Below are 26,438 nucleotides of genomic sequence, written 5' to 3' on the forward strand. Positions count from 1 at the left end.
ACCCAAGAAAACTTTCTGTAAATAAAAGAAACGTTGATCTACAAAACCTTGAATCTGCGTATTGAAGGAGCATACTGGGTACCAAGGAAAATTGACCCAGAACAGTCCAAGAAGTAAACTAGTAAAACTGTTACTCTTCAAAGATTGAAAAAAATAAAATCCTCAAGGCCTCTAGACAAAATGATGACTTACAAAGGCATATAAATTAGACTGGTCAGACTTTTCACAAATAACATACAAAACAAGACAACAGTAGAGCAGCATTTTTAAAATCTTAAGGATTCTTATCCAAGGATGTGGATAATATATCCATCATTTGTCCTTCAAGAATCAATCAAAGCTATAGGAAGACGGTTCAGATGTACAAGAATTCAGAGAATACTGTGCACATATGCCTTTTCTGGTGAGTCTGCTAGAGGGAGTGCTTCATCCAACCACGGAAACTGCCAGTGGATGCATGAAGATTTTATACACGTAGTGGCAGAGGTAAGACCAAAAGGGGCTATAGGGTTTTGGTATATGGGTCATGGTTTGATTGGAGAAGCAGAACTACTAGCAGAAATGAAAAACAATAAGAGGTTTATTATTGGTACTTGACCTTATGTAATTGTGGAGCTGGCTGACTAGTCTATGTGAGGCTGTTGCTTCTGTGTCTAGCACCTCAGCTTGAAGCTAGCAAACTGGGCAGTTGAAAAGGAGAGATGGATATGAAGGAGAGCAAGGGCAAACTAGAACCTGCACGCATGAGCTAGAACCCGCAAGGATGAACTGGAACCCATGTAAGCTCTCAATTTAGAAAATGAAATGACTAGTGAAGTGGTACCCTTTTTCATGGAGCTAAACCCTCACTTGGCCCAGGGTTTGGAGAAGCTGAGGGAGGAGATCGGCAACCCTTGTATATTCTTAATGCTTTCATTTGCCTTGTGTTCCTTTGCTGGTCCCTTTATTTTCAGCCTTTCTGATTCACTTTGTTTTACATGTACCTCTTATATACAGAATGTATCCAAATCTTTTTCTTTTAACAGGTGAGTTAAGCCCATTTATATTTATTCGTATGATTGTTACAATATTTGGAAAAGTTTGTTTTTTTCTTTTATTGGTTATCTTTGTACTTACAAGTTTATAAAATAATAATAGCAAACTTTGTTGAGATTTTACTTTATACTAGGTTCTATGCTAAATGACTTACACAGGTTATCTCTTTTAATCCTCCTGATCTGTGAGGTTACTGTTCTTTTCCTCAATTTACAAATGTGAAAACTGATGAGTAGAAAGATTAACACTTCTCCCCACCACCCTTATCCCCAGTCCCCCAGGAAACTACTGCTCACTATATCTTTTTTCTCTTAGCTGATTTCATGGGGGGGGGGGGGGGTGTGTGTGTGTGTGTGTGTGTGTGTGTGTGTGTGTGTGTGTGTGTGTGTGTGTGTGTGTGTGTGTGTGTGTGTGTGTGTGTGTGTGTGTGTGTGTGTGTGTGTGTGTGTGTGTGTGTGTGTTTACTTTTAGTTGTTTTTTTAGTTTCTTTTTATAGTTTCTATTTCTCTGTTTATGTTTTCTATCTTTTCATTCATGTTATATGTGTTTTCCTTTACTTCATGGGACATAGTTAATGTAGCTGCTTTAAAGTCTTTGCTCATTTAAGCATTTGCTTTATTTTGGCATTGGTATCTGTTGATTTCTTCCACCCCATAAGAAGTCACATGACCTTGTTCTTTGAGTGTGAGGTGATTTTGGATTATATTCTAGACAGTGGAATGTTATGATATGTAGACTCTAGGTTCTGTTGTAGTCATCTGAAGAGTATTGATAGCTTTGTTTTAGTAGGCATTCGCTCTTGTTAGTTCAAATTATAAGTTCTGTCTCATCGTTCATCAGCTCTCCCTCTCTTGTCAAAGTAGTAATTCAGTTCTCAGTTCTCTAAGCATTTGCTATGCTTTTTTGGATGCATCTCAGAGATGCATAGTTTAGAAATTAAAGCTAAACTTGTGAGGGTTTGTAGTCAGAAATGGGGACTCTTCAGCTCTTTTCCCCTCAGGATTTCCCCCACGCTCTCCAGCTTCCACGATTCCTTGAGTCAGAAATGCAGTGGGGTTTCTGTTTGAGTTTTAGCCATGTGTATGTCTCCAAAACTGGGGCCTGTTCTCAGGACAAAGCCAGAAAAGGGGGAAACACAAAATAAAATTGGAAACTCATTGTCATATGGTTTGCTTTCCAAGTTTTGACCCCCCCTCTACAGTCTACCTGTTTTTGTTTACTTTTCTCAGTCCTCATCAGGGGTATGTGTGTGTTTGGGTTTGGAATTAGGAGTTGTAACAGAAAGATGGGCTGTTGGAGAATTCCACTTCCTGATTTGTGTGGTTTTATTTGTTCATGCTGGTTTGAGTAGTTTTTGATGGGTATTTTGGTAGATTTGGATTTATGTAGCTGTTATTACCTCTACTACCTTGGGTGGTCAGTATTGAGTTTTCTCTCTGAATCCAGCCTAACATTTCTTCATTTTTTTTCCCCGTACTTTTTGATATAATATATTGATTAGGTAAAAGAAATATATTGTCTTTAGTTTTTACCAGCTCTACTATCTACAAGATTTGTTCTCTAAGCACTATGTAATAGGAATTTTAAATAAATCAAATACCGTATAGTATGGAAACATCTTGCTTGTATTCATTCTGTTAATCTGTAATGTAAGGTTAGGTCAGAAAATTTAAGAGAACCATATGACAATAAATACCCCCCCCCAGAAAGCAGTCATAGTCACTCTGAATTTCAAAGGGATTTATTATAGGTGGGAAAAATTTCAGCATCTGCATAAGAAAATAAAGACTGTGTTTTTTTTATAGCTTTTTCTAGATAAAAGGCATGAAGAGTTTTAATCCTGCAGTAGCCACATGAATTTGATCATATGTGTTTTTATGTAGTAACCAAAATTGTCATGAGATTTAAATTTAATTTTTTAATGTGTTTTTAAATGCAGTTGAAGATATTAATGTAGTTCTACTTCTTTTTCACATCTGTGAACTGTTTGTTAATGAACCAAAACCTAATGTGTGGATGATGATATTTAAACTTGAACTTTCAAAAGGAGAGAACAGAACTGAGGTTACCAGAGGTGGGAAAGGGGGAGGAGGAGGGGAGGGTAAGGGAGGAATCAATAAAGGGCCACAAAAAATGATAACATTGTATAATATTGAATGTACTAGTTATCCTGATTTGAGCATCACATATTGCATGTAGGTATTGATATGCAGCTCTGTGCCCCACAGACATGTACAATCAATTATATTTCAGTTAAAAAAAATAAATTTAAAAAACTTCATAATGTTGAACATATAATTTTTTCCCTTTCAGATGGTCTTCTGATTGTTGGTATCCATTCAGCTAAGTTTCCAAATGAAAAAGTCCTGGATAACATAAAGAGTGCTGTTCTTCGATACAATATCACCCACCCTGTGGTTAACGATGCAGATGCCAGCCTTTGGCAAGAACTAGAAGTTTCCTGCTGGCCAACTCTGGTCATACTTGGACCCCGTGGAAACATGTTGTTTTCTTTGATTGGAGAGGGACACAAAGATAAATTATTTTTGTATACTTCAATAGCTTTAAAGTATTACAAAGACAAGGGACAGATCAGAGATAATAAAATCGGAATAAAACTCTACAAAGATTCTCTGCCACCTTCACCATTGCTATTTCCTGGCAAAGTAACAGTAGACCATGTTACAAATAGATTGGTAATAGCAGACACTGGACATCATAGAATTTTGGTTGTTTGGAAGAATGGACAAATTCAATACAGCATTGGAGGTAAAGCTTGCTTCTAGTTACAATATATAATGCGTTTTACAGAAAAAAAAGTTAAGGTAAATAAAGTTGAAATTCATAATAAAGAACTATTTATAGGGAGGCAATACACATTGACTTTTAACTTCATCACAAAATTATTTTGTTAATTAATGTATGGTGTCTAAATGAACCTCTTTTTACTCCCTGAAAAAGCAAACAAAAATATGCTGAAAGGTCCAGGTCCACAAGGAGGAAATCATTTTAAGTTAATAGCTTTTAAATATATTTGTATATCCCATTTTGTTTTTTCAGAAAACTACCACACTTATTGTGTTTTATGAATATATATACATTTTGGATTTCAGACTTTTTAAATGGAAGTATTATATTTCACTTTCTAACTAAATATAGATATATCTTTTTCAAGACGAGGACAGTATCCCAGGAATTTGAGATTTAGGTTATAAAACAAATAAGCTAGGATTTGCACATAATTTTACTTTTGTCTCCTTTTTTCCATAAGAACTTAAGCATACTTCTGGATCCAATCCCCTTTGGGTGTAGGAGCACATAAGTATCATGCAAGCATTGATCATTATGTTCCATATCTCTCTGGTCTTAGATCTAAAAATGCCTCTTGGTTGCATCTACATAATTAATAAATCTGTCAAGCACATTCTTACTAATCTTGCTTATCTAAGCTTAACTGACATCTAACAACATATTATTCAAAGGGAAAAGTAATTAATCTCTTTGCAACCAATCTTGCTTTAGTAACACATGAAGGATTAGTATATAAAGTTAGGGATATCTGAATACCTAATGCAAATAAACTAATCATATTTCTAAGCCATGATGCTATTCTTAGTATGCCAAGATATTATTCCTTTAGCTGTTGAATTATTTACGTCTCATGTTTGTTATTTTTATTAGAGTATGTGTTGTATTTTGTAGTGTTTGTTTTGTTTTATCTACTTGGTATTTTGATTTATGACAGGCAATTGTGAAAATTGTTACTCAAAAAGCATCTCTTGTAGGAGCTTGAATTTAAATGGTTTAAAGTTTTTAATGGATTCTCTAATTTTCAAAGTAGTGTAGATGAATATTTTCCTTTGTTAACAGAGAAACCAGCAGCAAGGTGCATTTCCCAAAATGTTTCTAGGAATACTGTTATCTTGTGATATATTAGTAATTTTTCTTAAATATTTTAAAAAGAATTCTTTGGTCAAATATATTCAGGAAACACTGATATGATGTGATTTAACAGATTTTTGTTGGTGGTGTCATAGGATTTCTCAGATCTTTTACTCTATTAATATGTCTCATGAATACCCAGGAGGGAGTTATAGTATACAATATTTTCCAATTTGAAGTCACCACAGAACTTTTTCATTTTTCAGGGAACTCTCATCAACATCATCAACAATAATAGTATTACTAATAATAGTAACAACAGCAAACACTGTATGTGTGGCATTATTATAAGCACTTCACCTGTATTAACTTATTTTTGTCCTCACAGTGCTATGAGTGAAGTACTATTATTCGTTCATTTCACAGAAGAAAAACTGAGACACAAAGAACTTGCCCAAATCATCAGCTAGGAAGAGGTAGAGCTGGGATTTAAACCAAGTTTGTTGGGCTCTTGAATTCGTTTCCTAACCTCTACATTATACTACCCTGTTACTGACATCTAGGACAACAGAGTTCTGCAAAGCAGTTTGGAATGCTGATCCAGAGGCTTTAAATGGCTTATCCCTTGGTCAGAGAAAAAACAATTATATCTTAGGGTATTATAGTCTCCACTCTTGAAACTCCATTTTGTCTTTCTTAAAGTGTGTATGAGATATTATAGGACTTTGTGGCAAAGTGAAATAGTAGATGTGAAGAATTCTTATCCTGGGGTTCTTGGACTCTTAGGAAATGCTTGAAATGGTCCTCAGGATTTGGGGATCGTTTGTAACATTTTGGGGCATGTGTATTTTTCTTGGGGAGGGGTTCATAATTTTCATTGTATTATCAAAAGAGTATATCTCCCAAAATTGTTACAAATCACCATCTAGTTGCTGAAAGATAAAATTACTAATTCACTTTCCATCTAGGCAGTAATTAAAATGCTTTTAAAATTATTATACAAGCCCTGTCATTAGCAAAACTCACTCTTGAGAAAAATATATATCTTGGGAAACATTTTTAGTTTTTAAGTAGAAGTACCATATATTTATATTGAAATCCCAGCATTAAATACAAATTTCAATTTTTTGGTTTTATCTTGAAATCACTTTTTAAGTAGGAAAATTTGTCTTTATCTTTTAGGACCCAACCCTGGAAGAAAAGATGGAATATTTTCAGAGTCAACTTTTAATTCTCCTCAGGGTGTAGCCATAATGAATAATATCATATATGTGGCAGACACTGAAAACCACCTTATAAGAAAGGTAATTTTCCATTTTAAGTTAAAGTTTTAACATTTCTAATCAGAAAAAAATGATATTTATTTGCTATCTTAACTATTTGAAGTTAAAGGGTGATGCAAGACTATTTCTGGAGAATTTTTTAAGCAAATTGGAATCATACCATACATACGTAATGTTTTGCAGGGTTTTTTTAACTTTTTTTTTTTCCATATTAGTCACATGAATGATGTGACTGTATTGCATTCCATTGTGGATGTACCCAGTTATTTTAAACATTCCCTACTGATGGCTGTTTTGGCTGTAATCCATTTGTCTTTAAGTTGCCGTCTATTTGGAAAATAAGTAACCAAGTTCATCTAACCCATCCTGTCTAAACACATAGTTTGAGATACTTCCTTGTTTTTCTCATTGTTTCAGTATTGACATTTGTCCTCATTTATATGCCAGTATTATCATCTGATATATATAATAGCAAAGAGATATATAGAATATATAATAATATCTACTGTAATGTAAATCTCCATGAGAGTAAGAAATATGTTTTGTTTACTGCTGAAATCCTAGCACCTAAAACAAGACCTGGCCTATGGTAGGTGTTCAACAGATACTTGCTGAATGAATTTACACATGAATAACATCTGTTTAATGAAGCATTTTCAAAAGTGTGTATTCCTCTTAATACTAAAAGGTGTTACATGAAAAAGGATTTCGTGGATTAATAAATTAAAGCAAATATATTTTTGAAAGAATTGGAGACTCTTTTTAGAGACTTGAATATGCTAATGTATTGTTAACTACATTAGTAGCAGGGTATTTGTGCAGTATTTCTAAACTTATTTGACCAGGGGGCCCTTTTTAGGCAGCATTTCTCATAGGACTAATGTTTCCATGGTATATATTTTGGAGAAAAGTGGTTTTCTATTACTAAGCCTTTAGTAATAGATCAATATTCCTTTATCATTTTCTATTTGAGGTTGTGCATAAGCTACTGTAATTCATCAGTGTTATAGACATCCCACAGTGTATTAAAGTAGTAAGATAGCTAGCCTGCAGCATTCATGAGTACTTGTCCTTTTTTAATTGTTCATTATTTCTCCTGCTTTAGAACTTAACAGGTTTTGCTTGTTTTTTGTTTTAAAATATGTATTTATTGTTATCGGAAGTAATTCTTTTCTTGCAACAGTTCTCCAACAAAAACCACATAGAGTAAGTATAGGTCAACAATAAAAATAATAATAATGTTGTAATCTTTGCTTTCATTTACCCTGTTCTTCGACATGATTACCTCTGTAGACACCTCATATTTTAACATTTCTTTGTAATTCTCTTTAGAACATTTTTCTCACAAATGTTTTTTGGGTAGGTCACAATTATTCCCATTATTATGGATATCATATGGGGATAATAATAGTATCCACCCTCAAAGAATTGCTTCAGGGATTCATTAGATCATCCACATTAAGTACATAGAGTATTTGGCACATTACTTACTGAGTGATCAAAACATGTCAGCTATTCTTAACATGCAGAGTATTAACAACTATATTAAGGTTATCAGAAGTCCATTTTAAGCAGGCCAATCTGGAGATTCTTTTTGGAGACTTAAATATGCTAACATATTGTTGACTACATTAGTAGCAGGATTTTTATGCAGTATTTCTAAACTTATTTAACCAGGGAGCCTTTTTTAGACAGCATCTCAATACTAATGTTTCCATGGTCTATACTTTGGGGAAAAGTGGTTTTCAATTACTAAGCCTTTAAAGATCTGTATTTCTTCTTGATTGCTGCAGCTTTTAATTTATCTAATTTTTTCTTTTGTTGGTTAAGTTCTTGGTGTCATGTGTAAGAACTCAGTGCTAAATCTGTGATCACAAAGATCCCTATGTTTTCTTCTAAAATTTTTAGTTATGGCTCTTATAATTAGGTTTTTCATCCACTTTGAGTTGATTTTCTGTTTATGGTTTTAGAGTATTTACCGTGCTGCATTTCAAGTACTTATGCATTTAAGTAGCATAATCGCAACAAATTTAGGTTACCTGAAGTTGTTCTATATTATATGACCTTCTTTAATATCTGCAAAAATAAGAAGTGGATTTATGAGTTCTTCCTTTCCTTTTACAAATATAAGAATATTTGCTGTGTATTATTTTTAAGACCTCATTTGCAAGAGGTTGAGCTGATCATACTCCTACATTCACAGCTCACAAACATCTTGTTCCACATAAACCTCTCCCTTGTTAAGAATTATTTGTTTATTTATAAATCCCCCTACATTCCCATTCCCCACTCCCACTGCAGTTCCCCTTACATAAACACACCTACAGCCAGCCAGTGCAGTATGTTTAAATCATTGCTTTTTATTTGTATGTGACATTGTAAAACATAGTGTTTTTTGTGTGTGTTTTTTTAATAACTTTATTATAGAATATATTATATATCATAAAGTTCATCAATTGCAACTATACAATTCAGTAATTTTTAGTAAACTTAACAAGTTTTGCAAACATAACCATAAATTATTTTTAGAACATTTCACCCCACAGTTAAGACCCTTTTGACCAGTTGCAGATAATCCTCATTCCCACACCTAGTCCTAGGCAACCACTAATCGAGTTTCTGTCTCTATAAATTTGCCTTTTCTGAACATTTCATATAAATAGAATCATACAATATGTGGTTTCTTGCATCTGGCTTCTTTCATTTTGTGTAATGTTTTTGAGGTTTATCTGTGAAGTAACATGTCAGTGGTTCATTTCTTTGTATTGATGGATAGCATTTCATTGTATGGATATACCACCTTTTATCTGTTCATTCACCAGTTGATGGACATGTAGATTGTTTCTAATTTGGAGGTATTATGAATAATCTCACTGTGAACATTCATATACAAGTTTTACATGGACGTACATTTTCATTTCTCTTGAATAGGTACCTAGTACTGTAATTGTTGAGTCATGTGTTTTATATGTAATTTTTTGAGAAACTGCTAAATTGTTTTCCACATCAGTTGCACCATTTTACATTCCCACCTAAAATATGTCTGGGTTCCAATTTTCCCACATCTTCACCATCACTCGTTTTCCTTTTTTTTTTATTTCAGCCATCCTACTGGATATGAAGTGGCATCTCAATGTGGTTTTGATATGCATTTCCCTGATGACTGTTGATGGCAAGCATCTTTTCCTGTGCTTATAGGCCATTTGTATATCTTCTTTAATAATTGTCTATTTACCACATAATTACATGATTCTGTTTATATGAAAAGTCCCAAAAGGCAAATCTATAGAGACAGAAAGTAGATTAGTGATCATCTGAAGCTAGGATAGGAATTTACCATAAATGGGTACAAGGGATCATGTAAATGGGTTGGCAAATAGGTTCTAAAACTGGATTGTGGTAATATTTGTACAATTCAGTAAATTCACTAAAAATCACTATACTTTAAATGGGTGAATTTTATATTATTTTAATTATGCGTCAATAAAGTTGTTTTAAAAAGTGTGTGTTCCAATAATATCATTCAGTCCATCAATAATCTCAAACAACAGGGTTTATTACAATACTTTGGGTAAGGAAGTGGAAGTTGGGAAGAAAAATAACCAAGTAGTTCCTGTAGGTAGCTGAAAGAGAGGAGAAAGGGAAACAACTTTCTCCTTTGGTTCAGCCGCACTTTTGCAATATTTATCTGGATATTGTATGTTTTTCTGGATGAAAATCTTATTTTGGGTCGCATTATTTTCATCCTTTATAATAAATAGATGCTGTTTTAAGGAGACAAAAAAAAATGTCTATTCAGATTCTTTGCCAATTTTTTAATTGGGTTATTTGACTTTTTTATAATTGAGTTGTAAGAATTTGTTACGTTGTAGGTACAAGTTCTTTATCAGGTATGTGACTACAAATACTTTTTCACTTTCTTTGGGTTGCCTTTTCACTTATTTAATCATGTCCTTTGATACTCAAGTTTTAAATTTTGATAATGCCTAATCTATTTTTTTCTTTTGTTAAGTTTTTGATGTCATAAGAACTCATAGCTAAATCTATAGGCACAAAGATTTATCCCAATGTTTTTTCTAAAGCTTTTATAATTATGGCTCTTATACTTAGGTCTTTCATCCATTTTGAGTTGATTTTTTTTGTATATGGTATGAAGCAGGAGTCCAGCTTCATTCTTTTGCATGCAGATATCCAGTTATTCCAGAACCATTTATTGGTTAGTATATTCCTTCTCCATTGAATAGTCTTGGCAGTCTTGTCAAAAATCAATTGATGATAGATGTATGGGTTTTTTTCTGGACTTTCACATCTATTTTATTGATCTCTATGTTCGTCCTTATGCCAGTACCATATTGTTTTGATTGCCGTAGATTTTTAAAAGTTTTGAAATCAGGAAACATGAGTCCTCCCACTTTCTTCTTTTTCAAGATTGTTTTGACTATCCTGGGTCCCTTGCAATTCCATATGAATTTTAGGATCAGCTTGTCCATTTCTGTAAAAGAACGTCTGGTTGTTTCTTATGTAAATAATTATATTGTTTGCAAAAACGGAACAAATTACCTTCTGATTTTTAAATTTGTTTCCTTTCATTATATTGCTGGCCAGTGCCTCCATTGCTTTTATGCATCAGCAGCGATGGTGGGTATCTTGTCATGCTCACCATCTTAAAGGGAATGCATGTAAATTTTCTATAAAAGTTTAATATTTGTAGCTTTGGGGAATAAAATATCTATGAAGCTAGAAAAATGCCTTTCTATTCCTAATTGCTAAGAATTATTGTATAATTTTATTAAATATACTTTCTGTATTTATTGATAAAAAGTATAATTCTTGTTCTTGGTCTATTGATGTGATGAAATATATTAATAGATTCTTTTGATATTGAGCCACTTTTTTATTCCTGGGGTAAACCTTACCTAATCATGAATTTTTTAAAAAAATCAAGTTGAATTTGATTATTCAAAGTTTTATTAAGTATTTTAAAATTCATGTCCGTAAATTAAATGGCTCTATAATTTCTTGTACTGTTCTCATCAGGTTTTGGAATCAAGGGCATACTAACCTCATTAAATGAGCTACTTTTGTTCTTATTTTGTTTTTTGAAATAATTTCCCTAACAAAGGAATTATGTTTTTGAACATTTGTTAGAATTCCCTTTTAACATCACCTGGGCCTAGGGCTTTTTGTAAGAGGAGTTCTTTGATTATCATATCAATTTCTGTGATACATTTCTTAAATCAAGATCTGTTTCAAGGGCCCATTTCTAGCTGTCTATTGTATTTTCACAAATTGGGTTCAATAAAAATATAGATAAGGTTAAATTGATGAATTTCTTTACTGTCTCAGGAGATTATAGAGCAAGCACCAAAAAATAATGCAAGGAGGTATCACTACAATGTAACTCACCATAGTAACAGAATAAAGGGTAACAACTGTAGGATTGCTTCACTAGATTCAGAAAAACATCTGAAACTATTTAATACCTATTTATGGTAAAATCAGCAAACTTGAAATGGAAATAAACACCCTCAACATGATAAAGGACATCTAAAAAAGCCTATTGCTGTACTTAATGCAAAATATTAAATGCTTTCCCTCCCAAGGTTGGGAACAATTATACTAGAAGCCCTAACCTTTGTAATGAGGCAAGAAAAAGAAACAAAAGGCACACAGGTTGAGAGGAAGAGGAATAATTGTCTTTATTTGTCGATGACATGTCCGTACATAGAAAATTGTAAGAAGTCTATGAAACAGCTACTGGAATTAATAAGTGAATTTAGGATGGTTACAGAATACAAAGCCAGTGTACAAGATCAGCTGTATTTTTATATACTAGTAACAATTGGAAGTTGGAATTTTAAAATTCTATCTATAATAACCATAAAACATAAAAAACTTATAATAAGCTTAACAAGATATATACAAAACCTGTATACTTTAAACTATAAAACATTGCTGAGAAAAATTAATATGATATTAGATATTAATATTAATATATTTCTGAATAGAATTAATATTGGAGGCTCAGTGGTAAGATGTCACATTTCTCCAAATGGATCTATCAATTTAATATAATCCCAGTCAAAACTTCATCAGGCTTTTTTGGTAGGTATTGATGAGTGGATTCCAAAATTTACATGGAAATGCAAAACAAAAGATTTATAATATCTAAAACAATCTTGGAAAAGAACAACATTAAAAGACTGACACTAACTGAACTGAAGCCTTCCTATAATGCTACACTAATCAAGACAGTGTGGTGCTTTCATGAGGATGACAAAAAGATCAGTAAAAAAGAATGGAGAGCATAGAAGTAGGCCCATACCTATGCAGTTATTGATTTTCCAAAAAGCATCAAAGCAATCAAATGTAGAAAGGAAAATTATTTCAACAAATGGTGCTGGAACAACTGTATACTCACACAGAATAGAAAGAAACATAACCCTACCTCACACACCATACACAAACATCAATTCAAGATGCATCACAGAGCTAAATGTAAAAGCTAAGACCATAATACTTTTAGAAAATAGTTCTCAAAGGAAGATATACAGATGGCTCATAAGCACAGGAAAAGGTGCTTAACCTCATTAGACATCAGGGAAATGCATTGCAAAACCACAGTGAGAAGCCACTTCACACCCCGTAGGATGCCTTGAGAATATCTTTGTGATTTGCAGGTAGGCAAAGGCTTCTCAAGACAGGACAGAAACAATCATAAAAGAAAAAAATGATAAATTAGGCTTTATCAAAATTTAACATGTCTGCTCATTATAATTTACTGCTAAGAAAATGAAAAGACAAGCCACAGGCTGTCAGGAAATACTAACAAAAACTTACAAAACATATGTTTCAAGGGTCTAGTATCCGTGATATATATATATAAAGGTTCCTACAACTGAAAAATGAGAAGACAACCCAGTAAAAAATGGGCCAAAGATTTGAACAGACATTTTTCAAAAGAAGGTATAAGAATGACCACAAGCACATAAAGTGTTCAACATGATGAGTTAAGAAGGAAATGTAAATTAAAACCACAGTGGTATACTAGTGTTTTAATGACAGTGTACTGATCTTTGCAATTTACTTTGGAATGCATCAAAAAATATAAATGGATTGAAGGATTGATAGCCTGGTAAAATATGTAATAAAGCAAGAAAGTAAAATGTTGATAGTAGAATCTACCTAGGTTGGTGGATATGTGGATATTTGCTGCAAAATTCTTTCAACTTTTCTGTTCATTTGAAAATTTTCATGATTAAATTTTGGGAGGAGAGCATCAGGAGATGAAAGCAGGGCATTTTTTCCCAGGAGAATCTGTTAGTTTTTCAGTTTATGAAGTAATGTCGACATAGTGTCATGGAACTGCCTGGATTCAAATCCCAGATCCTTGACCTACTACTAGCTGTGGGATCTTGGGAAAGTTACTGAATGACCTGTGTATCAGTTTCCTCTAAAACAGTCAAAATCAGAGCCATGTGGTTATTACGAGGATGGCTGGTTGGCTGATTTGCTCTTGGACCAGTGCTTGGCACATATTAAGTTCTATATGTCAGTTATTAGCTGAGCACAATTGAAATATGCACATTTAATTTTAAGAACTATTTTGTTAGATTGTGTTTTAAAATTTCATTTTCTTTTAAAATATTTTATAGTTAAGTTAAGGTCAACACCAATTCTGGTGGAGGCATGGTGGGGGAAGGGGGTTAGTGGAGGAAAGTGGGAGATTGGACAGGTGGGAAAATGAAAGGGACTGGTTGTGTGCATTTGAATAACAAGTTCACCTGATAATTGCTTAGCCTTTCTTTTAACATTGTGTTGCACATGCTCTCTGAGTGTTCTATTGGAAGTGTTTATGTACTAAAAGAAGAAAAGTAGAAGTAACATGTAAGTAACATGCATCGCATAAAACATCCGTGAAATTTCTATAGATTGACCTAGAAGCTGAGAAGGTGAGCACCGTAGCTGGCATTGGAATTCAAGGTACAGATAAAGAAGGTGGAGCAAAAGGAGAACAGCAACCCATTAGTTCCCCATGGGATATAGTTTTTGGAACATCAGGTATGTAAACTTTTAAAATTTAGATGTAAGTAAACTTTGCTTAGTAAAAACAAGATTTAAAACGTATTCTTGAGATATTCATTTGGATTCATTCTATTGCTAATTTGTACTTTTATACCTATGGCTTGGGGTTTGTTAATTGTGTAAAAACAAAGGCATCAGTAATATATACCAGATCGAGTATATATTTTTATATGTAACATTACTTATTATATTTTATATAAAAGATAGAATAAATATTACTCTAATTTGAAGTTAATTTCATTTTAGCTGCATCTTCCAATTATTGTAGTTCTGAATATTCTTAAATTGAAAGGATTGTGGCTTCAGAACTTCAAAAAATTATTCATGAACTATACCCCTTAACAGTGTCCTTATTTACTCTATTTTGAAAAAGAAATAAAGAAATCAAAGAGGCAGCTGCTTTTCCTTTAAATTTTTAAAATTTGAACTGAAATGTGGGAGCTTCTTTTTCACACAAAAAATTCACCCTTCTTAATTATGTAGATATTGATAATGAATGAGACTCACATTATCTTTATGATCTTCATTACTTATTTTAATTGACTAAAAGAAATCCAGGAGTACTTTTATTAGTACTCTTTTCATTTGCCCTCAGCAATAGAGTGGTTATCTATATTTCTAAAATCAGATTAATGAATAAAGAAAGTTAGAAAAATACACCGAAAATGGAATTTGAGACTAAGTGGTTCATATGGTCTTAATATATTTCAGGGGTGAATAAGTACCACTTAGTTGATTGGCTTTACATTTGAGATAATTTCCTACTATGATGCCAATTTAGTTGTAATTCAAAGGCCTTACTTTTTCCGTTGTGATTAACTTTTATAAAGCTTTAAATATTAATAAAATAAATGAATAAACTTTTGGCACTACCTGCACTTAATATATTTAACCTTAGGTATTTTGTGTAAGTTATTTCTGAGAATTCCATTTTTGGAATTCTCTGTTCTAAACAATTAGGATGGTATAGGAGAACACTGCATTCCAGTTCCAGGCAATAAGGGGATACATCATATGTAGAGAATTTAAAAATAGTAATGAAACCAATTAAAACTCAATCTCCTTTTTATTACCATGCATCAACAATTCTAAATTACAGTTTCAGGGTTAAATCCCTACCAGGGCTTATCACTCCTGCCTCCCTGCCTTTGGTATACCACTGAGCTATTAGAACAAAATCTTTTAGATGGAAAAACAGTCCAAAACATATCTGTCAGTAACGTAGTCAAAGTAGATGGGAATTGTTCCTTTGGTATGCTATTACCATCTCTAAAGGAAAAAAAAAATCTGACCTTAATATGTAAGCCCCCAGTGATTTATAGCCAGTAGTCCATGTAGCAGTTCAGTTATTGATATTTCTATTTTACAACTTACAACCTGTATTTACTGTATCTGTCAGTAATTGCTACAATATTGCTGCATAAGAAATCATCCCACAACTCATACAAACCTAAACCTTCATTTCGTGCTCACATATTGGGGTTCAGCTGATCAAAGCTGAGCTAATCTGGGCTTGGTTCCAAGCTGTTTCTTGGGTCTAGATTTGGTCCATTTGTTACTCGTCTTCCCTGGACCAGTAGCTATCTGAGGTGTATTCTTTTCTTGACAAAAGGCAGGAGAACAAGAGAGTAAGCCCTGCTACACACATTCTAAGCCTTTGCTCATGCCATATCTGCTTACCAACTTTTATTAAAACAAGTCACATAACCAAGCTCAAAGCTGTGGGGTAGGGGTGAATATTTTGTCTATGATGAGGCCGTGGCAATGGTGTGGATATATAACATTACTACAGAAGAGTGAAGAATTGAGAACAGTAATTCAGCCTGTCACATGTATAAGAATTTCCGTTGCTTGTAAGCAGGAGGTACTTTACTGGATGCTTTACTAAGTTGGATTTATTTAATGGCCAAGGAGTACTTAAAATTTTTTCTAGGCTGAAATTTTTTCAGTCATACGTTATGACATCGAATTTCTGGTTATTTATCTGTGTCAGAATGCACCCAAAATGCTCTTGAAGAAAAATCTTGGCTCTATTGATAAGTGTTTCCTCAGGTTCCAATTAGAATAATGTGCTATTTGAGACTTACATCTTTATTAAGCTCAGTTTTTAAGAAAGGAGGTGAGTCCTACCTTAACATATCATGGCTCTGCATTTAACTTACAGCTGAAAATACCTTCACTTCAGGTACTTGACAGAAGGAGTAATCTTGAATGCACTTAAGCTCAACACCTTACAGAATGCTGGCTAAGAGAAAATGGTTTTCAAGCATTATATGAAGGATCTACAATCACAATCACTTCTCTAGTCCTAGAGCTTTTTAGCCTTGTGGTATATACCAAGTTGTTAGTGGTTAGGCTTTATAAGATACTTACAATTTTCTGGGTATTTCCAGAAATTCTATTTGTGATTTTGGGGAATTGATCAGATTTACATCAGATTTTCAAAGTAGTATATTACTTAAAAACATTTGAAGAATCACTGCATTATATTACTCTAAAATCCAATCATGGATTAATGTATATTGTCAGAGTATGGAGAAATTGGATCATAGAATATATGCTCTACTTAACAATTGTTTTTACTAAATTGTATTTTAGCATGATGTCATTCATTAAAAAAACATAAAAACCTAAACATGTATCATATTCATCTGTATGTGTGTATGTGCTTCATATTATTTATTTCATCAAAACACAACCCTATGGGATTTGTTAGTATTTTTACTATAAGGATTTGCTGGTCTTTTCAGTTATTACCTTATAAATGGCCTCTGATTGTCTACTGGAGAAATTTTTTCTGGTCTGTGTATTATGAATAACTATACTTTTTTCCCTGAGTATCAGGTTATTTATTTATTAATTTTCAGATTTGTTTTTAAGCTCCTGGATATTTTAACTGTCATAAATGTGTTTGCATTGTCTGATTGATGGCTGGGCACTTAGAGATAAATTTATCCTTAGCAAAATATAATGGATAACATAATATTCATTTTTTAATATTAACATGGCTGAATCTTTCTTTTCTATCCTTTTTTACTTTTTGTTTTAGTTTGCCTATTTTACCTCATTAGAGTTTGTTTCTTTGTAAACTGCCTGAATCCTTTGTGAAATAAAGTAGAAGAAGTAAATAAATATAGTAGACTCTCTCTTTGCTGAGGTGATTGAGTCTGGTAATTGACCCATAAAGGAAAAAAAACTATTAAGTTGAGAATCATTTTATAAAAATACTTTATCTAATTTAAGAAATATAAATATACATTTTTTAGCCAACTTTTTTTTTTTTTTTTTTGTCTTTTTGTGACTGGTAAGGAGATCGAAACCCTTGGCGTGGTTTCGCCCGCACCGCACTCAGCCAGTGAGCGCACTGGCCATTCCTATATAGGATCCGAACCTGCGGCGGGAGTGCCGCTGCGCTCCCAAGCGCTGCACTCCACTCTCCCGAGTGCGCCACGCGGCCGGCCCTTTAGCCAACTTTTTGATGTAGGAATAAAGCCTTTTCTTTAAGCAGCCCCTGACAGTTTTTTGTTGCTTTTTTTTTTTATCACCCAGAATGTATTGATTTTCTTAAAGTATGGTGATAATTTAAAAACACTTGCAAAGACGCCTGAGGGCTGAAGTCCATAGATTCTTAGGAAAATGTTTCAACTCATTCTTTCCAATTGTCTTTTCCACACCTAATTCAACAACAATTTGACTTAGCTACTTGCTTTTATTGAGCTAATAAAAGCATAATGTGTAACATAGTAATAAATGCTACAAGGAAAAATAAGGCAAGGTGAGGGTTAGAGAATGATGGGGTGTGTGCATGTGTACGTATTCGTGTTGTATTAGATAGGGTGAGCAGGAAACAAGCCTCAACAGTTCTGAATGCCAGTATCAGGAGGATGAACTTTCTAGAAAGAGGAAAGAGGGAGTACACTTGGTATAGAAGTTGAAAGACAGCAGATATTATTTAGCATCTATTATGTGCCAGGCACCATGTTAGGCACTTACATTGTCTTATTCATACCTCCCAATAATCTTATGAAATGAGCAATGATATTATCATTTTACAGATAACCTCATTTTACAAATGAATTCAGTGTTGCAGCCTGAATTCGCATCCAGAATCACCTGTTTCCAAAGCCAAGGAATTTGGTAAAGGAATGCTTCCAGGAGCCCCCTTATTTTAGTGGTCTCTCACACTGCCATAGAGTAATTTAGTTGCATTCAGAGAAATGGGAGAATTTGGTAGAAGACTTGAAAACATAATCATTTACGATTCTTCATGTAACATTCTAAAAGTATTATTGAATAAATAAAGGTTTGAAATATTGTAAATGGAAAACATTACAAATCAAGTTAAAATGAATAAGATTGATTATTGTGTGGACTTTTTATGCCTTTGTTTGTACTACCTACTGAAGTTTTTGTTTGGTTTGGTTATTTCCTTACTTAATAACACTATTGACTAAGCACAGACATAAAACTCAGTTATTTTCATTGTTTAATGATAAAAGACTTAAAATCTTGGATTTATGGTAGATTTAAAACAAATAAGAAAGTACTAAGTTTAGTATCTTAGGTACCAAATATTACCTGCTGGTGGTACTTGCATCGTGATGCTCACTGTGAAATTAATACGCTTCTTAAGTGGAAGAGATTGTGTCAAATTTTTTACCTTTGATGGTGTCTATTCAAGGGCTGTTCAGTTTATAAATGTATATCATACTCCCCTAATACAACATTCTGTGAAATTAAGATCCAGATTTTTAAAATAATAATTATGGCTAACATTTGAGTGTTGCTACCTCCAAGCAGTGTTCTAAGTGCTTCACATGTTTTGAACCTTTCAGTTGAGTGTCAGTATATCTAAAATAACAGGGAATATTTTATTAGCTTAGGTTTCTGATTGATTCTAGTAGTCCCAGATTATGGCGCTGGAATAACCAAAGGAGCAATGTGGCATATTGAAAATTAGTTATGGAAAGCTTTTTATCTAGTTTTAGGGTGATTAAGCCATTATTGAGTCAATAGAATATATGAGGACATCAGTGTCCCTTTTAGTACAATTTATATTTACAAACATATCTGAGTTCCTTTTTTTAAAGATTTTTTAAAAAATCATATAGCAATGAAGAACACAGAGAAAAAGGCAACATGTAAAATGATTAAGGTCATTGATTTTTCTTTTGGACTGCCTGGGTTCAGATTTCAGTTCCTTCATTTACTACAGGACATTTACAGGTCCATGATCCTGTCGAGTTACCTCACCTCTCAGCCTCAGTTCCTTCATCTGTAAAACAGGCCTACCAACAATACCAATGTCCTGGGGCTTTTGAGAAAATTTGAGTGACACTCTCTGTAAAGTGCTTGGCACGTAGCATCTGTAATTTATTGAGAACCATCATCCTCATCATTGTTTTTGTCATTAAATTGAAAGAAGCTTGAAAGTAAGTAATACAAGTTAAAGAAAAACTCCTTCTGGACACAAACTACTTTAAGTTAAAGGAAATATAAATAAAATAGCCTTAGTAAGATATTTCTTATAGTGTAAGATATTTCTGACCAAATTATTTTAGTTAAAATATCTCAATTACGGCCGAGCCCGTGGCGCACTCGGGAGAGTGCGACTCTGGGAGCGCAGCGACGCTCCCGCCGCGAGTTCGGATCCTATATAGGAATGGCCGGTGCACTCACTGGCTGAGTACCGGTCACGAAAAAGACAAAAAAAAAAAAAAAAAAAAAACTCAATTACATTTAAAAGTAGCCTCAGAATACATTTTAAATTAAAGTAACTAAATATTTTGACAGTGGAACTGAGAAATAGAGCTTTGTCACACTGTAACAAGTTGTGACATCAGTCTATAAAAAAATAGAAAATTAATTATTAATTTTACTAAGTAGAGCTGTATTTTAATATAGTGAACTCCCTGGCTATTTTGGGTGTCAGCTATATCCTTTTGAAAAAGTTTCACAACCAGTTAAACAGTGGATTTTAAAATAGATTTTGATTTGTGTCTAACTCTCAAATCTAATATTGCGGTGTCAATTCACGTTTCTTAAACTCTAAAAAATACAACTCTTTCATGGAAATTGTTCAAAGAACATATTACTAAAGCTTATAACTCAGGTATCTGACTGTCAAAGAGATCCTTTGGAGAGTACATGTCAGCCCATTTCTTCTCTCACGTAACATATGAAATCAAATGTTTAAAAACATTGTGCCCAGAGATGCAGAGGGATGTATTGCTAAGAATTAAGAATACTTTGGATTCCTGTGAGATCATTGCAGTCTAAAGAAGTAAACCTTGGACAGTTTTCAAAAACAACTTAAAACGTTGCAAATACTTTTGTTTTTGTTCTATCAGTTGATTTATAAACATACTGTTATATTCCCTGAATTTACATTTCTGAAATAATTGGGGTGTTTGCATTAACTAGCTATGTATATAATAATTACTGTTTATTTTTGTAAAGGTTCAGAGGTCCAAAGAGGTGACATTCTGTGGATAGCCATGGCAGGGACTCATCAGATATGGGCACTTCTACTGGACTCTGGCAAACTGCCAAAGAAAAAGTAAGTGGCATCTCACTTTGAGTAGCCTGCACTACTTGGAGCTCACAGAATTCCCTTTCCCTAAGTTACCATTCTCACAACACCCACTGTACTAGGATATGCTACCATAACAAACAACCCAGGTTATGTCTTGCTCACTCACATAGGTTCACTGGGAAGCACTACTGTGCTACCCAGGCTGATGAAGAACCACCATCTGGAGCTGTGCCAGTCATCCTGGCCAAGTGACACACAAAGAGATGGTGAGCCACTCTCCAGCTCCAAAAGCTTCTGCCCAGAAGTGACGCACATCACTTCTACTGACGTTTTATCAGCCAGTCTTATAGCCACGCCAACTTCAAAGAACCTGGGAAAAGCAATCTAGAAAGAGAACTGGAAATATTTGGTGGGCCCTTATCTTTTAAGACGTAATTCACATATCTTCAGTCGTTTATTCAAATGGTTGAGTACCACATAGCAGAGTGTTTTATAGCTCAGGTTTTGTAATCAGGCCTGAGATTGAATCCTAGCTCTGTCACTTATTATCTGCGTGAGCCTTGGAGAGCCATTTTAACTTTCTAAGCTTCAGTTTCCTTATTTATATTGTTTTATAGGCTTGTTTTGAGAATTAATAATATGTATGAAGAGCTTAGCATAGTGCCTGTCATAAACAGTAAATATAGGTAGCTTTGGATGAAAAGGTAGTGTCTCTACAGAGTTTCTCGTATCTATTCCACATAGTTCCTTTCCTCTTCTCCCTACCACCCCAGGCAGAACTTACCATGCTCTTCCTGAGACCTCACTATGCCCAAAATGTATAACACCCTTGCTCTGATAAGTTCTCCCACCCTCTCTCTCTCTTTCCTCTCTTCCTCCCTCTTTTTGGTTACATTTATTTTTAACTATTTCCTCCTACTAGACTGCCACTTAAAGGAGGGACCCTGTCCCATTTAGTTTTGTGTCTCCTGTACCTAGCACAGTATCTGGTACATAATTGGCACTTGATAAGGATTTGCAGAATAAGTAAATGAATGAAAATCATAGACCAAGGGCTGTCAAATCACCATTTGGGCTGATCATCTAGTTACATTTATCATTAGAAAGGGGCAGTTGTATATAGATAATCCAAAATACCAGGTGTTCTAAATAGTGTGTATGTGTTGTATATGTTGCTTTGGAACACATTTAGATAATGTTTGACATCATATAATCATTTATCTAATAAGTATTTATTAATATTCTAGCCACTGAGGATGAAATGATATGTTCACTATGTTAAGGATAAAGTGAAAAGATGTGGTCGCATCCTCAGTGGGCTTACGGAGGAAGAATTAGAGCAGCAAACAAACAAACAAAAATGTGTAAAAGGAATCACTACAGTTGTCTCAGTTGAAACTGAAACTGTCCTTTCTGTAAGAAAGAACACCCAATATCAGTAAGATTTGAGGTATCAAGGAAGGCTTCCTACAAGAGGCTGCTAAACTGAGACCTGGTGGAGGAGTAGGAGTTAAGGAGAGTAGGAAGTTTTCCAGGCAAGGGTTGACACTACTGCTGTCAGTAGAAGCCAGAGCCTGTGAGTCCTTTTAAGAGATTTAGACATTCTACGAGCCTTTATAGGAAGTTTTAAGCTGAGAAGTGACACGATTAGATTTGTGTTTCTAAAAGCGCACTGGCAGCACTCGAAGTGTGAGACAAGGCCTAGAGACAAAGATACCATTGAAATGATAGCTATTGCTTTTATCCAGACAAGAGATGAGAGTAGCCTAAATAGTGAGGTTACCAATCACACTTTATGTGAGGCATAATTATAACAGCAAAGAGAAGTAACAGGTTGCCAGAATGTGGTGTTCTAGGTCATGGCTGTTTTGGACATACATGGTCAAGAGCTGCCTAAATTTCCAAAAAGTAGAGTTGTCACTATAGTTCATAATAGGAAAATGGTCACTGGATCACATTGACCTGCATCTTAATTTTAAGGATGCTTTCTTTTACTTATGAACCCTGACATTTTAAAGGTTACTGTTTCTCCCCATTCATCTTTATTTAATTAAGAGAACTCCTTTCTTAGTGAGTTAATACTCCTTGTAGTAATTACCTTTTGATTTATTTGCTTTCCATATTAGTTATTACATGTATTTCTCTGGCTAGGTTATTTTTATAAGTTGCCATATTTTATACATTCTATATCTCTTTGTCTCCATCACCTGCTCCCTACCTAATTTAATACTGGGAACATATCAACCAATAAGTGATGGTCATTTTAGACTTTTGCATGTGGTACCATATTTGGAAATGATATACATGTAGTCTTGCATTTTGCATCCTAAGTCAGCTTCTTCCCTTCCCTCAGTACAGCACCCTACCATGTCTTTCTTACAATCTCTCTGGCATAAACTTAGAAACCAAGCTGTAAAACTTTCTCTACATTACAAGAGGAGTCATTGCAATAGCCCTTTAAATAGAAATTTTCCTAGTATATATAAATAATTGATCTGTACAATTGATTAGTTAAAGCAACATAATCATTCTAAATAACTTTCTTAAAATGGTAAGGCCTGACCTGGCTATCTTTCAAAAACTTTTTTTTCATAAGTAATAGACTTTATTTTTATAGCAGTTTTAGGTTTACAGAAAAATTGAGCAGAAAGTACAGCTGGTACACATACACCCTACACACACACACACACAGTTTCTCCATTATTAACACATTAGTGTGATACATTTGTTTCACTTGTAAACCAAGTTGATACATTATTATTAACTAAAATGTACATTAGGGTTTCTTCTTTGTGTTATATAATTCTATGGGTTTTGCTAAATGCATAATGTCACGTATTCACCATTACAGTATCATACGGAATAATTTTACTGCCCTGAAAATCCCCTGTGCTCCACCTGTTTATTCCTTCTCCCCCTCTCCTTTCTTGAAACCCTGGCAGCCTCTGATCTTTTTTTTCCCATTACCTCAAACATTTGTCATTTCTAAGAAACTCTTCTTTAATTCCTTTTGCTAGTCTCTACTTGTATACAAGAACACAAAACATTTTTAATGAAAATGTAAGCTTTAAACTATCAAGAGCTAGATAATCTTTTTGGTTTCCTTCAGAACCTAATATTGCAGAAAGCTAAAAAGTCAAGAAGTTAAGGTGGGGAAGAAAAAACTGTCTCATCAGTGATCAGATTGTTATTCTTATCTTATAATTCTAACCCTATCAAGGACTTCCTGTTTGGCTTTTGAGAGTGGTTTCAGTTATGTGTATGTCAGTGGCTAAATAAGTTAATGATTAGAAAAACTGCAGTGAGAGCTGACTTGCACAATTTAACTAGACCGAGATCACTAGATTTGGGGGGGGTTTTTTGCAATGCTTGCCACCACTGATTCCTTCATTTATGTTCATTTGCTTAATAACTGAATTGGACACAATATACCACATGTTGACTCCACCTATGAACTTGTCTTTTTCAGTGAGTTAAAAAAAGGAACCTGCCTTCGATTTGCTGGAAGTGGAAATGAAGAGAATCGAAACAACGCATATCCTCACAAGGCAGGTTTTGCCCAACCTTCAGGCCTTTCTCTGGCCTCTGAAGATCCCTGGAGCTGCCTGTTTGTAGCCGACAGTGAGAGCAGTACAGTGAGAACTGTCTCGCTGACAGATGGGGCAGTGAAGCACCTCGTAGGAGGAGAAAGAGATCCCATGGTAATGGAAGTCACTTTGGCACAGTGTGCTCAGACACTTGACCAAGCTGGCAATTCCTTGAATTGAGGAGAGTTAATAAAATTTAGGAGAGATCATCCCTGGCTTATCCATGAGTTAAACCGGAAGTTCAACCATAGAAATGTGAATATGAAGAAACACAAGTAACAAAGCCATCTAAAAAAAAGCAACCTGGCTCTACCTGATTATATATAGATGTTAAGGCTTCCAGGAGAAAGAAAGGATAAAAATACAGATTACTAGAGAGAAGAGAAAGATGCAAGTTAGATATTGGTAGTGGGATAGAAACAGCACCAGACTAGCAGATTTGACCTTTTTTTAACCAAATATCTGACTATTGTGAGTAAAACTACCACAAATTAACTCAAAATTCTGTGTTTTTCTAGTCTGGATCAACTACCCAGTCCTATTTATATGAAAATTAGACCTTTTCCCCTTTTAATGTAAATAGCAAATTCAGCTATCTTAATATTCACTGTATATTCTATAAAAGATCTGTAAAAGTTTTAATAATTGCTGCTTTTTTCTTTTTTTAAAAAGAACTTATTTGCTTTTGGTGATGTTGATGGAGTAGGAATCAGTGCAAAACTTCAGCACCCACTTGGAGTAGCATGGGATAAGAAAAGGAATTTACTTTATGTGGCAGACTCCTATAATCACAAGGTGAGTCTTGACAGAATTATGTAAAAACTTGCTTTTTGTGTGTGGTATTTAAAGTGCTAAAAGATCTGGCGCCTCCTACAACTGCCACTCTAAAATACATAGTGAAAAAGTCTTTGACAACTATATACCAGCTTGTTCTGTTCTTTTTATTGTCCTTTCTTTGCCAAGGGGTTATGATGGTATTGACTCTGAACTAGAGAAAGCACTAAGGCAATTCCAGTGGTTGTAGCCAAAAGTTGTGAATTGTGACCTATCAAAGCCACTTTAGTAACATATTCAGTTAGTAAGGAGAAGTCAGGTAGCAGGGAAATTAATTTGAGGGTACTACTAAAAGTTCATGGAAAGATTTGTACTATCTTTTAGTTCTCTTTTCCCATGAACTTTTTGAAGTACCCTCATATGTCAGCTAACAAATGAACATTTTTGAGCTGTTGTGTAGTTGTAGTGCCTGATAGCAAATAATTTTGTTTTCAGCAGTATTTCTACTTTTGTCTATTCAGTTGTTTTAGTTTTTACTGCATTTTTCTTTTTTTACAAAAATCAGTGTACAGTAAATGTTAATACTTTGTGATGAGAGACCATACGTTTAATATAATTGGGACATAACTGGTAATCGTTAAGTTTAACAAGATAGCAAATCATCGGGAAGTGCTAGATGCTTGTGAGAAGAAAATCAGTTTAGTTGTGAAAGTGTTTCCCGTTGTAAAGAAAAACAATAAAATTATTATTATTTTTTAATTCCAGAAATAAATTCATCAAAGATTGCTTCTAGAAGGCAAGATGTAACTAGGGATAGTTTTTAGCTTTTAGAATGGAATGTCTCCCCTTAGACTGTGTAATTGGAATATTTGTCTTTTCAAGGAAATATGGAAATACTTGTTCTTGTTCTAAGATTTATTGAGAATACTTAATGGCAATCAGAAATTCTCTAATTTGCTTAATACCCTTCCATGCTGTAAACATGAGATTGAACTTCAGATATATAAATTTTTGTTTTTCCTTTAGATTAAAGTTGTGGATCCAAAAACCAAAAACTGCACAACATTAGCAGGAACTGGAGACACAAATAATGTTATCAGTTCTACTTTTACCGAGTCAACTTTTAATGAACCAGGAGGCTTGTGTCTTGGAGAAAATGGTCAGTTGTTATATGTAGCAGACACCAATAATCATCAAATTAAAGTGATGAATTTAGAAACAAAAACGATTTCTGTGGTAAGTGTAAGTTAAAGGGTG

General features: G+C 34.0%; 1 protein-coding gene across 2 annotated transcripts in view; it reads left to right on the forward strand.

Moving 5' to 3' along the window:
- NHLRC2 (NHL repeat containing 2) overlaps window positions 1-26,438 on the forward strand; it is a 51,567-nt gene that overhangs the window by 18,908 nt on the left and 6,221 nt on the right. For both annotated transcript variants that reach the window (XM_063101858.1, XM_063101857.1), the window contains 7 exons: window positions 3,349-3,804; window positions 6,100-6,221; window positions 14,132-14,261; window positions 20,745-20,844; window positions 24,290-24,521; window positions 25,080-25,202; window positions 26,208-26,417. In XM_063101858.1, the coding sequence (XP_062957928.1) occupies window positions 3,349-3,804; window positions 6,100-6,221; window positions 14,132-14,261; window positions 20,745-20,844; window positions 24,290-24,521; window positions 25,080-25,202; window positions 26,208-26,417 (1,373 nt within the window). The remainder of the gene's footprint in view (window positions 1-3,348; window positions 3,805-6,099; window positions 6,222-14,131; window positions 14,262-20,744; window positions 20,845-24,289; window positions 24,522-25,079; window positions 25,203-26,207; window positions 26,418-26,438) is intronic.

This window comes from Cynocephalus volans, chromosome 7 (genome assembly GCF_027409185.1).
Source record: "Cynocephalus volans isolate mCynVol1 chromosome 7, mCynVol1.pri, whole genome shotgun sequence".
Classification (NCBI taxonomy): Eukaryota; Metazoa; Chordata; class Mammalia; order Dermoptera; family Cynocephalidae; genus Cynocephalus; species Cynocephalus volans.